Raw genomic sequence first — 13,925 nt, forward strand, 5'->3', positions numbered from 1 at the left:
AGTTATGTTCTGTGGAGTTGAACAGTGTGGGCCCTACCACTTTCTGCAAAGGAGTGATTTGAAAATGTCAGGCACCTACTTTTATGCTTATGTTGTAGCATTATGGAGTTAAACAGGACATGGGAATGTAAAAGTACCACACGGGATGGAGTGAACATCCCATTTTTATGACAGTTCAGTTCCTTTTAGATGAAGAGCTTAAGAGCAAAATATACATGCATTTTTCCATGTGCGTCTATTATTGTTATTTATTACTTTCTCTTGTGGTATAGTTTTTTCAGCCTGTTTTTTTAACATGCCATATAACAGTTTTAATCATCACATCATATCAGTGTGTTTTAGGGGTGGCTTGTTCTGCTCAATGCCCACTCACATGTACATGGATGTTATTAAGGGAGATTTTAAATTAGCCTTTTTCCATACATTTAGCCTAAGCCCTCTTACTTTACGGTAGTTACAAATAGTTAGCAGAACATTTTAAGGTGAGGGATCAAACTGATTCTCCCAGTGAAGGTTCATTAGACCGCTTTTTAGTAAGTACATGTCCACTTTTAATGATAAATTTTAATGAACTGGGCGTTTTGTTTCAGAATGAATCTCGCACATTTTCCATACGACTTACATGTACTGACTTTTTTGTACAGATCTTTGTTGGCTTAGACTCCACACCTATAGCCAAACTAATTTTTTTCTCTTTTTTTTACAGTGTGATTTTTAAAAGTGTTTGGCAGCTTCATTTTTAGTGGAATTTCACACAGTACATACATGTATGACATAGATTTGGCATTCACTTTAGACAATCCATTTAATATGCTAATATTCAGGATATTAATTTATATTCATATCTCTCTTTGTTTTGTTGCCTGTTTTTAACACCAACTTCATATTTTTCATAAATATGACATTGAGTGGCTTTCGGAAATGTATGGAGTTGTGACCATACTAATGTGAATGGGATCTGGTTTGTGTGTTGATGTCTTCCATTGCAAACTCAGTATATTGTTGGTAATGGCTACCTGTGAAAACATGTTTGTCATGTTTATACTGGCATCTTGAGTCCCAGTTTCGTTCAAATACACATAAAACATCTTTGTATAATCCTGTTGTTAGTGTACATGTACAAGTGCATAAATGTGATTGGGTGATAGTCTGTTTGCTGTTGTGGAGTTAAGGCTTTTCATTGGTTGGTGGTAGTGTGAGTGACCTATATGTATGTGCCAGTGATTGTGATTGGCTGCATTGTTTATTCCATTTTGATCCCTTATTGGTCCAACTGTTAATGAGTACATGCAGTTTCAAACTTGTGTTACATGATTGCTGATTGGCTCTGTTTGATGTTGGTTTAGTTGTTCAGTTATGCTTGTTGTTTTAACTACATATACAACAGCAACTTGGTCTTGTCTTTCCTCAAGGCAGTCAGTTTGTTTTAAATATGTGCGGCAGGAAAAAATGTCACTTGAAAAGACCCGGAGTTCTTCAAAGGAGACTGGACTTGCACAAATCTACCTCAGTGTGAGGTAATCGGAGTTGCGTTTTAATATTTGCACACATAAAACCATACATGTCATGTACTACCTGTACACTTATGTAGGTTAGATTGCTTTAGGCTGAGGTAGGTTGTGCAAGCGGCCCAAGCGCTCCTACTGATTCTTCTTCAGAGACATGTCTGCTTCATAAAGCTGCTTCACCCGGCCTGACTCGTCGCACAATTGGAGTAGTCAAATGAAGATAAAATAAACAGCTTTTCATATGTCACATTCACGGTGTGATTTGTCAAATTATACTTAGGAAAGTTTGTCCTTCAATGCGACAATCACACTGCGGAAGTTCAACTTCATACACAAATGCTAGATGCGACTCCATTGTGACTGGACAAGGTTAGGCAAAGTGGAGCTATCTATTCGGTATACGTGACATAAAGTTATACCACCTTGTTATGTGTAGCAAATGCATGCCTGTAACTTTGCCACTGTAGTAGTAACAAGTTTATACGGTCTTCTCTTTTTTTTTTCTCTCCCTTTTTCTTATTTGTATTCTGACGTTTATCTTCTGGACGGGAACACATTGGTGCGTTAGTCTTTGAAGGAAGATGTCCTCAGCTATCCTGGAAATGTTCATGAAATATATTTTGCTATTGATATTGTTTTTTTCTAACTTGACCAAAATTCTACTTATACAATTTACCAAGCTTTGCGTGTTCAAGTTGACTTGTATGTATTGTGACAATTGTGTTGGTCTATGCAAGCAACTTGTTATTTTCAGCTACTTAAAGCATTTTAAAGACGTGACTTGGTGTTTTTTTTTTTTTTTGTTTTTTTTTTTATCCTTTTTTTTTTTTTTTTTGTTCCTTTCAGCTAGCAGCAGAGTCATAAAGGCATTTTATTGTACAGTTTTCCAGTTTATTGTTATGGATTTGCATGATATCTTGTTTATACTTCTTGTACTAGGTAACTGTACGACAATAAAATGAAGCCTACATAAGAACTTCACCAGGACTTGATTGTTCATCTCTTTCTAACGAATCTGTGTCATTTGTACGCTCGCTGACAACCACATACTTCCAACAAGGTCCCAAGAGCTTTATCTGCGATTAATCTGACGTAGGGTTTTGCCAAATTTTGTTCAGCCAAACATAGCCCCATAGCAACGTCGGGCAAACCCATCAAAAACTTGATGCAGTTACCTGCCCTTGTCAAATTTTTCAAGGTTGTCATTATTTGTGACACTAATGAATCACGGGGGCTCATGCGGCCTAGGAAATATCAGATCGACTTTGTGCTTGCGATAAATTGATCGATGAAGTGATAAGGAACACAAGTGTCTGCAAACTTCAGGCCATGGAGACCTATTTGACGAGTAATTTTGCTGACAAATTTTAAATGGAAAGCACTGGTTTGGGGCAATTGTTAGCTGAACAAAATTTTTGCCAGACCTTACATCAGGGTAATTTTGGACTGCCCTAGACAGTGAGAGCGGAGGAATCCACAAAATGCTTGAGCACGGTGCTAGCTTGAACTCGCACCTCGTTTTTCCTTGAGAATGAAAGATGGGCGTCTTGACCACTCGGTCAAGGCCCACTGCCATGTGTAATGTGTTGCAAAGAAAACACTTTTAATGAAGTTAATATTAAATGAAAAACCATCAATAAACACTCTAGGAAATAGTAGGCCCCTATGGGGTATTTTTTCTTCCAAAGTAAATTTTTTCAACAGTAAAACGGTTTTAAAATGTCAGATTCTACAACGCTCTGTAGTGACCCATAAATTATCTGTGACACAACATCCATGTTTTTTTGGCTGATGTGATGTCACTGGTCCCAATATGGTCAGAAAAGATCACCGTAGAATCCAAAGTTTCAAATGTATCTTGCTGGGTTAAAAAAGTTCTAAAAACAATAAATCCGACTATTTTTGTGAACAGTGTATTGTTGTTTCATCCGACATACACTTTACATTGGTCTTTTCTGTGTCCTAAACTCCCATTTTAGAATCATGCTGTCGGAACTGAAATGAATGAATGATTATGGTTTAACGGAACTGAAATGAAAACAGGACACATGCTGGGGCTGTGAATTGGGATCTCTCTGACTCAAATTCAAGTCCATTATAATAAATTGCAGAGTGTGAAAGTGTAACACTGCACTAAATGGCCACAACCTGTCTGCGGCCTCCCTTCACTACGTCTCCCTTCACTGGCTGCATAGAACAGGTTTGACTGTATTACTTTTTGCTCTGAAACCTATATTATTCCAGTAGGGTATCATCCTGACTTCCATTCCAATCAATCCTCAAAACATCCTCCTAAGATCAACAGAAGTAACTATCCAGCAAAATATGCAACATATTCATGGGCGAAATTTTAGGTCATTTACCGTGTGTAAATTGGCAGCCAGTTATGTCATGTGGACCAATAACCGTGTGTAAATTGGCAGCCAGTTATGTCATGTGGACCAATAACCGTGTGTAAATTGGCAGCCAGTTATGTCATGTGGACCAATAACCGTGTGTAAATTGGCAGCCAGTTATGTCATGTGGACCAATTACCGTGTGTAAATTGGCAGCCAGTTATGTCATGTGGACCAATAACCGTGTGTAAATTGGCAGCCAGTTATGTCATGTGGACCAATAACCGTGTGTAAATTGGCAGCCAGTTATGTCATGTGGACCAATTACCGTGTGTAAATTGGCAGCCAGTTATGTCATGTGGACCAATAACCGTGTGTAAATTGGCAGCCAGTTATGTCATGTGGGCCATTTACCATGTGTAAATTGGCAGCCAGTTATGTCATGTGGACCAATTACCGTGTGTAAATTGGCAGCTAGTTATGTGGACCAATTACCGTGTGCAGACTGGCAGCCAGTTATGTCAATTGGACCATTTACAGTGTGCAGACTGGCAGCCAGTTATGTCATGTGGGCCATTTACCTTGTGCAGACTGGCAGCCAGTTATGTCATGTGGACCAATTACCGTGTGTAAATTGGCAGCCAGTTATGTCATGTGGGCCATTTACCGTGTGCAAATTGGCAGCCAGTTATGCCATATGGACCAATTACCGTGTGTAAATTGGCAGCCAGTTATGTCATGTGGACCAATAACCGTGTGTAAATTGGCAGCCAGTTATGTCATGTGGACCAATTACCGTGTGTAAATTGGCAGCCAGTTATGTCATGTGGGTCATTTACCTTGTGCAGACTGGCAGCCAGTTATGTCATGTGGACCAATTACCGTGTGTAAATTGGCAGCCAGTTATGTCATGTGGGCCATTTACCGTGTGCAAATTGGCAGCCAGTTATGCCATATGGACCAATTACCGTGTGTAAATTGGCAGCCAGTTATGTCATGTGGACCAATTACCGTGTGTAAATTGGCAGCCAGTTATGTCATGTGGGCCATTTACCGTGTGTAAATTGGCAGCTAGTTATGTGGACCAATTACCGTGTGCAGACTGGCAGCCAGTTATGTCAATTGGACCATTTACAGTGTGCAGACTGGCAGCCAGTTATGTCATGTGGGCCATTTACCGTGTGCAGACTGGCAGCCAGTTATGTCAATTGGACCATTTACCGTGTGTAAATTGGCAGCCAGTTATATCATGTGGGCCATTTACAGTGTGCAGACTGGCGGCCAGTTATGTCATGTGGGTGAAGGAAACCCAAGTGTCAGATACAAACCATCACTCTGGCTAGTTGTCACTTTACATGGCTGAGCTAACAAATGTCAGGAAGTACAGGAGTAGATCACACGACACCAGGTAATTTTGTACAGGTATAATTGTAGTAATTCTAGTTGTTTTTTTACATTCACGTAACATATACAACAAAACAGTAGTAAATAACACTTCTGTAAACAACCTTTTGTAACTGATGCATCCTGCAACGATTCCAGTCTCACCAGCTTCCTCCAGCTGTGCTTTGTATTTTTGTAACCGACGTAAGTCTTACAAAACCTCAAATAGCCTAACATAATTCCCTGGCATCCAGGAAACTGTCTGGTGTTAGAACTTTTAAAACTTACAAATTTTAAACCAACTACAAATTGTGTTTTAAACTGATGTCCAGTCTCAAGTTTCTGTCTTCATTGAACGTTATATGACCCGTGAGAAGAGAGACTGACATGAGTTAGTGAGTTAGTGATAGTGAGTTACTATCACATTTGACTTTAACGAGATTGGAGCAACATCAGGTAATACTGTTATGTTGTTGCAGTTAAAACTGTTACATGTGGATATACACATAGACCTACCAGACAGTTAGCTGGAGCAAAGGTAATGTGAGACAGTCTGAGATTCTGCCAGAATCCACTATGAATCATCAGTGGGAAATAACTTGTGAAAGTACTGTAACTTCTAGGAATTTAAAGGCTCGGATGGCTTGTTTGACTGAAGCACAACTATATCTACACTACTTTTTACACAAGGCAGAATGAAACAGCACTGAATGTTATGAAGAGAATCTGTATTCTAGCCAATTTCACTACGGCGTCAGTGCATGGGAAATGAAAATCTCTCACATCTTTACACATGTACATGCAATTATCGTACAGAGTTACATCCCTTGCCTCTTTCATCTAATAATAGTTTCCATTTATACCAGAGATGTTACATATAACAGTTCTTCAACTTACACTACACTGTAGCCAAGGAGCAGAATTTTCTCAAATATGGATGACACGGGGTATATACAGATGCATGAGTTGTCTCCCCCCTGAATATTTACATCAACAGAAATAAATGCATGACCAGTCATGTACAGAGAGACATAAATAACACGGCCAATATTATAGTGGAAAATTCCTGACAAAAGTGTCTACAATGTCCCAGTATTTTGTACATAAGCCTATTCTGATGGCATGATTCTGTGTAGAATGGTAAAATGACACCTTCTGTGAAGCCTAGAAATGGGCCAATCAACCAAAGTAGTTTCATCATCAAAATTCACCTAAAATGTGTATAAACTGGACTTAAAGTTGCTCTTTCATATGTGAAAAGGTTAAGGAAATAGGGTGCATGTATACAAGCCTTGTAAAATGATCTTAATTAGTCGAACTTTCAGTCTTTCACATATACATGCACCAGTACACAGCAGTCCATTACACAATTTCACAGATGTGAAAAAAAATGTCCACAAGAAAGTGTCAGCATCCAACATAGACTAGCACAGCTTCATTCTGTCGACTTACTTCACGGTTTTCCTCGATCAACTGCCAAAAACCCTGATTTTTCAGACTTTTCAAGGCCTTGTGTGAACTTTGTATCTCAAGAGAGAAGTAATATATACAAATAAAAAGATTGGCCTATACATTTTACACTTGTGTACCATATGAATGTGGGTAAAATTGAAAATTTGACTTAAACCAAAAATAATCAAGCATAATGCAACATTTCATTTCTTTTCTACATACCTTTGTGTGACATTTACTTTTCTACATACCTTTGTGTGACATTTAGCAATGATAAATACAGTATTCATTCATAGTATACAATATACTTTATTCACAAATGTTTTTCAGTAGCCTGAATGAAATAAATTATCTCACTTTCAACTAAAAGGCGGACACCTAAAATTTAATTCACAATTCTAATTCATATCATCTTGCCCATTCTACCAAAAATACAGAGTAATTTATACAGAGTTAAGCCATTTCAACCGAAACACAAGAGTGTTGAATTTGGAAAAAACAAAGTCTGTCAACATTATAGAGTGTAGAAAATTTACACTTTATGACATTTTTTGGTCATTTTAGATAACAATACAACCTTCTTAAATCAACCCCAATAATTAATATATGAAACAACTGTCCAAATTACCAGTGTAACAGTTTTTGATCAGTAACGAGAGGTCCACAAAACTACACCTTAATGATAATGTAACGATATGTCATGTCATGGGAAACTTGTGCATATTGTTAACATACAACATTTTCTAGCTCTTTTGTTTTTTCAGAGAGTTAATTCATGTTCCCAACTCTAAAAAATGTGCTCTTAAGATCAATGTTTTGCCACAGATCTCCAATATGGACTCTTCCAATTACAAGAGTAAAGCAAACATACCCTAAATCAAAAGTTTCTGCACTTCAATGATATTTTGGCATGTTGCCAGAGAAAGTTTCTGGTACTGAAATAAATATTCTAGATCTTACCAAGGAGGACATAACTCTGTCAGCTTATTCACTAGGGATTGTTCATATCTCATTCCACAATCCTTTTCTCACTGACAAAAAGGGAAAAATTTAAATTCTAATACCAGAGGTTATTTTTTTGTACCCAGCCATGGAAATTATTATCATTTCTCATAGCCTATTTCACAACACACCTGTCAAAATTCCAAGTTCCAGTGCCAAAATCTAACCACTGTGATGATGAATTAAAATTAGGACTGAGTCATAGGAATGCGTTTCACACTTGTTCCTCTCCTTCTCAGTACTGCGGGTGCTGTGGATGCTGCTGGTATGCCGTGTGTTGCTGGTACTGAGGAGGCGGAGGGGGGTGGGGCTGTTGCTGTCGGTTACCGGACAGTTGTCGGGTTAGCTGCTCCACCAGCGCCTGCGTCTGCTGCTGCTGAGTCTGCATCTGCTGCTGGCGTTGCTGCTGCTGCTGATGCTGCTGCAGTTGACGCAGCCGCTGCTGGGGCATTGCCATGCCCTGTATGTTGTAGGAGTTGTGCGGCTGTTGTGGAGGTACCATCTGGTTATAGCCTGGCATGTTGGACATTCCCTGAGATGCTGCTGCCATATTGCCGCTCATGCCCTGATGCACCCTGAACGAGAAACACAAAAGAAAAAACCCTATGAAAAATAGTTAACTTATGAAAAAAAAAAAAACCGACTGAAAAATAGCTAAAATAGATAAAAAAAACCTGATGCCTTGAAGGGTTATGCCTGATGGGCCAATAATTTTTCATTTTTTTTTTAAAATATGACATGAAAAATATGCAATTTATCCTTGCTTCTTGTCATAAGTTTAGTCAATAGAAATTGCCTAATACATGTCCCTCACTATCTGAAAGGCCTTTGCCTATACGGCTGCACAGAGTATAGAAATTCCAATGATATGATGTTCCGTTGAAAAGCACACTCCTATCCTTACGCTACCTGGTCTGAGGGTTGTAAGGAGGTTGGAGCTGCTGAGGCGGTTGCTGGGCCATGTAACCGCCTTGTTGTCTCATCTGAGGCATCATGGTAGAGCCTGTCGTCTGGTACGTCTGGCCCATTGGCTGGGACATCATGTTCGTGTGGGTGGGCTCCATCATGGGCTGCGGCTGTTGTTGTTGTTGTGGCATGTTACTGTAAGGTGGGTACGCCTGGGGCATGGCAGCTTCAAAAATAGACAATCAGAAACAGGAAATTAGGCATGGTGATAATTTTTTATTGGCATGTATTATCACCTGTTCAAGAATATTTCCCTTTTAGCTATCAAATGGGAGGTCTGACCCCACTTTCACAAGACTTCGCAACTCATACTTCTTGTAACTTTCTACATAAATTACTATTCATAGGTTACAGTGCAAAAAGCAGACTTGATTTTCATAAAATGTCATGAAAAATTTTTTGTCAAAGTGGGTCCTTTAAAATACATGAATATAGGCTGAGGAAACTGAGCGGAGTCCAGAAAAAAACAGAACTGACAATTCATCTAACAGACTTCTGTACCTTAAGAGTGGAAACAGATCAACAGCAGCTGGATTTGAACTTATCAGGCACTGAATTAACTGTCTTTTTCACACAGCAAAACCACAGGAATCTTCCATGTGGTAGATTTAAGGGATTTACTATCTCTTGCCTCAATAATCCAATTTGACTCATTTAACTGTTTCATGCCATATTTTTTAATTAATACAACATCAATCAGTTTTAGAGTTTTAGAAAACAGGGGTGCCTGGGTAAACCATTGCCCTTTGGCAAGTTACTGGCAGGCATATGGGTATACAAATCATACTGGTGAAAACAAATGGTCTTCAATGAACACCACAATCATTCATTCAATGAACATTAGACTCTGCAAACGTCGAAGACTGAGCAATTCTCAAATTCTCTGTACAAAACTGGGGTCGACCCCACACCTTGCGTGTCCTACAGGTAGCTACTGAAAAACAATTTTCTTACCCACTCTGCCATCGCCTGTTCCCTGCTCAAATAGTTACAGGTCCCCTTTTATATACACGCATGTATCAAATTATCCTTGTAAATACATTTATCCCATAATTTGCCTGTGTCAGTGATATAACAACAGTTATGTAAATTTGTTATATTCCACAGGTTATATAAATTATCCAAACTTTTGATTGGTCACCTGAACTTTCATTGACAAGCTGATCCAATGAAAAAGTACAACTGCATACTGGACTACTTCTCTTCTATTATTTGTTGCCGTGGGGGAGGAGGGAAGCGGGGGGGGGGGGGGGGGGCTACCAGGCTAGTGATCACTTGCTGCACTGGGCAAGTAGTTTCTTGGTGCCAAACGGTTAAGTTTTTGGGACACTTGATAGACATAAAATGTATCTTCATGAAATGTGAAAAATAGCAAAGATTGGTGCAAAGGAAATGAAGGGCTTGACGCTGTACGTCTAAACAAGGTATGGGTACTCACAAAAGGTCAACTCAAGTTCAACAGTCAACAACAGCAACATGCCCCAGTATCATATTTTCACAAAATTTAAAAAACTTAACTTGGTATTTTGTCAAGCACCACAGAGTTGTCCTGTGGGTATGAAATTGCCTGCAACTGATGTGCCTCCAATTATTCCTAGATCCAGTCCATTCTATCTGCCACACTGAACACGATAACTGGTCTCACTGTGACCCTTTGATTCAACATCACATCTACCATCACACGGAAAGTCCAAACAGAACCAAAATCACGCCCTTTGAGACATCTTAGACGCTGTTTTGTTGCATTCTCCAAGTTCCATGATGGTTAGTGAGACCAGCAAATAAGTTTTGAGGCGAATTGTCTGCGTTAAAAGCGTGAATTTGAATATTTCATTCAGTATGATTTTCGAAATCACCGCTCCCCAAACCCTGCAAGTCAGCGCGTGACGTCGTACAGATATGACCTAGATTTACGTCACAAATTTGGAGTCAAATGTGTTGACAAATGAGCAGTTATGAATGCTGATATTTTTGAAAAAACTCAGAGCTTGTCGTCTTATAGCACACTAATGGACTGCGTAATGTTTTCTGTTCGCAGAAATTACAGATTTCCTCATTGTTTTCTAGACCTATAGTTAGTTAAACGTGTGGTTTGGATCCAATCATTTCACAGACACTGATATCAGTATATTGACATATTTGTCAAAACAAAACGACATTGTCGTCTCTATCAACCACCTAAAGTCGTTCAAAATAAATTATGGGATAAATAGGATATGCAATTTGTGACCCATAAATATCAAATTTATTAAACTCGTGATGTGATATTCCTTTGTCCTCGCCAAAGGCTCAGAGCAAATGAAAATTACAGCACTTGTTCAATAAAATTGATATAATGGGTCACTCATTTGTATATCCTCTATATATACCGATACAACACTATCACCAAACTCTACCAGCCATCTTTTAGGTCATGATATTTGAAAAATTATTTCATCCAGTAAATTGGAGCACATGTCTACTATGATTTCAACTGATATATGTAGTGATGAATTATTGATCGTTTTCTAAAGAAAAAAAATACTGTTGGGAGATTTGAACACCTGTCTCATGGGTGCATTTCTGTTGTTCGACTACTAATAGCCACACAGACACTGCTTGTATGGCTATCTCAGACTAAGTATAGATTTTTGCTCACAGAACAAAGCAAAGTGTCAATGTATAACGGAGAGAAATGAAGCAGAAACCCCAGCTCAGCTAACATGAACTTGCAATCTAATAGAAGCTCAATGCAATAAAAGCTTTATTCTATCTCTGGATAAGCCCAACAGCTTATTTTTTGTGTTATGAGCCAACAGTAAAATGGGATTAGTAAAACAGGACAACTATATGTACTGCTACTTACAATATTTATTAGAAAACTTCCCGACTGATTTACTTCAGTGGATTGGTATTTTGTCTCTCATACTTGTAACATATGTATGTTACATGCATATTGGTGGATAGACTTGAAGTGATCTCCAATGCATGAACTTTGTGTAAGACCAAGTAAATGCTCATACCAGCTTTGTCAACAGTTTATTCCCACCAAACCCCAGAGAACAGTGAAGTTGAGAGTGTCTCAATGAGTCCCAGCAGAGAAGTAGCTTAGATTTACAACCACTCGACAGCTGGTCGATGAAGAGAAAGCGGTTCGGAATCTTGAAAAACTAAAAGCACCAACACCATGGGCAAAACTGTATTTAGGCCACATCAATGTTAATTTTTACATGAGCAGAAAAAAAAATTGTTTTCAATGTCAGAGGAAGGCATAAAAATAAACTTGAATATCATCTAATGTTTTGGAAATGTGGATTATCCTGGCAATTTTTGCTGCTGACAACATATCTACATGATGGGAAAACCTTGAAAGCCTTCAAAACACTGAAAGCCTTGAAAACATTGAAAGCCTTGAAAACATTGAAAACCTTGAAAACATTGAAAGCCTTGAAAACATTGAAAGCCTTGAAAACATTGAAACCATTGAAAGCCTTGAAACCATTGAAAGCCTTGAAAACACTGAAAGCCTTGAAACATTGAAAACCTTGAAAACATTGAAAGCTTTGAAACCATTGAAAGCCTTGAAAACATTGAAAGCTTTGAAACCATTGAAAGCCTTGAAAACATTGAAAGCCTTGAAACATTGAAACCATTGAAACCATTGAAAGCCTTGAAACATTGAAAGCCTTAAAAACATTGAAAGCCTTGAAAACTTGAAACCATTGAAAGCCTTGAAAACCTTGAAACCATTGAAAGCCTTGAAAACATTGAAACCATTGAAAGCCTTGAAAACATTTAAAGCCTTGAAACCATTGAAAGCCTTGAAACCATTGAAAGCCTTGAAACCATTGAAAGCCTTGAAAACATTGAAAGCCTTGAAAACCTTGAAACCATTGAAAGCCTTGAAACCGTTGAAAGCCTTGAAAACATGAAAACACTGACAGCCTTAAAAACAACTGAGAGGATATACTTCAGTCCTATTAAGATTCAGAGTCATTAGTCTAAACTGAGAGGATATACTTCAAGCACCAGTCCCATGTTAATAATATTTAATATTTTCTCATGATTCTCAACCTTGAAAGAATCTGTTTTCTAGGATTTTCCAACACCTAATGCCCTACTTTGTCTCAAGAGTTCATATCTGTTCAAATATTTTCATGTCAAACCATGTCCATCAGCACTACTGCAAGTAATTGTAAATTACAACATCTAAAATAAAAGCCACTTTATGATAATAAACCACAGATGCATCACTGAAAAAACCTAGGTGTGTGAAATACCATGCCTTTAGCACACACAGTCCATCAGGTACACCTTCAGGTACATCTCCTCACCAGCACAGGTTCAATATGTTTATGGAGGAATGATACTACCAATGAAGACTAATTCTGACTTAAGTTTTTAGCGAGACTTTGTGAATAGCTTTGTGATCCTGGGGCCTATTATCCAACATGATCTAACCTGCTTTCCTGTTACATGTATGCTTTGTGATCCTGGGGCCTATTATCCAACATAATCTAGCCTGCTTTCCTGCTACATGTATGCTTTGTGATCCTGGGGCCTATTATCCAACATGATCTAACCTGCTTTCCTGCTACATGTATGCTTTGTGATCCTGGGGCCTATTATCCAATATGATCTAACCTGCTTTCCTGCTACATGTATGCTTTGTGATCCTGGGGCCTGTTATCCAACATAATCTAGCCTGCTTTCCTGTTACATGTATGCTTTGTGATCCTGGGGCCTATTATCCAACATGATCTAGCCTGCTTTCCTGTTACATGTATGCTTTGTGATCCTTGGGTCTGTTATCCAATATGATACAGCTTGATTTCCTGTTACATGTATGCTAATGATGTTTAGATTTTTACTAGCCTTTATACCTTCAGTTAAGAAGACCTCCTACTTTGACAGTGGCAATGACAAATGTCAGGCAAACTGGATGACTGGCATCAGGCCAAGCTGGTATTAAATATTCTTGCAAATTTAAATGTGAAAACATGCTTTAAAGCATGAAGCCTTTCACACACCAGAAAGTCAGACTGCTTTGCTAAAATTATTTATAAAAGATTAAAAGCAAAGCTAACATGTAATAAAAAATATCAGTTTATACATGAATAGGTGAATATATTTGCGTAGCTTTATTCAGTCTGCCTCAACAGCAAAGAAACAAACATGGCTTAGTCAGTGAGAGTGTTTCTATATGAAATCAGCTCCCAAAGACGGCAATGGTCTGTCAGGCAGGCAAATTAGTTTGAGATAAAAGTAGCGGACACTCAATGGGTGTCAAGAGCATTGC

General features: G+C 38.5%; 1 protein-coding gene across 1 annotated transcript in view; it reads right to left on the bottom strand.

The window, feature by feature from the left end:
* Positions 1-5,266: 5,266 nt before the first annotated feature.
* The window catches only part of LOC135479335 (mediator of RNA polymerase II transcription subunit 12-like protein), a 50,027-nt gene continuing 41,368 nt past the window's right edge, over positions 5,267-13,925 (bottom strand). The window contains 2 exon segments of the mRNA XM_064759158.1: positions 5,267-8,256; positions 8,591-8,813. Of these exon segments, the coding sequence (XP_064615228.1) occupies positions 7,917-8,256; positions 8,591-8,813 (563 nt within the window). The 3' untranslated portion in view covers positions 5,267-7,916.

Source organism: Liolophura sinensis, chromosome 12, assembly GCF_032854445.1.
Source record: "Liolophura sinensis isolate JHLJ2023 chromosome 12, CUHK_Ljap_v2, whole genome shotgun sequence".
Classification (NCBI taxonomy): Eukaryota; Metazoa; Mollusca; class Polyplacophora; order Chitonida; family Chitonidae; genus Liolophura; species Liolophura sinensis.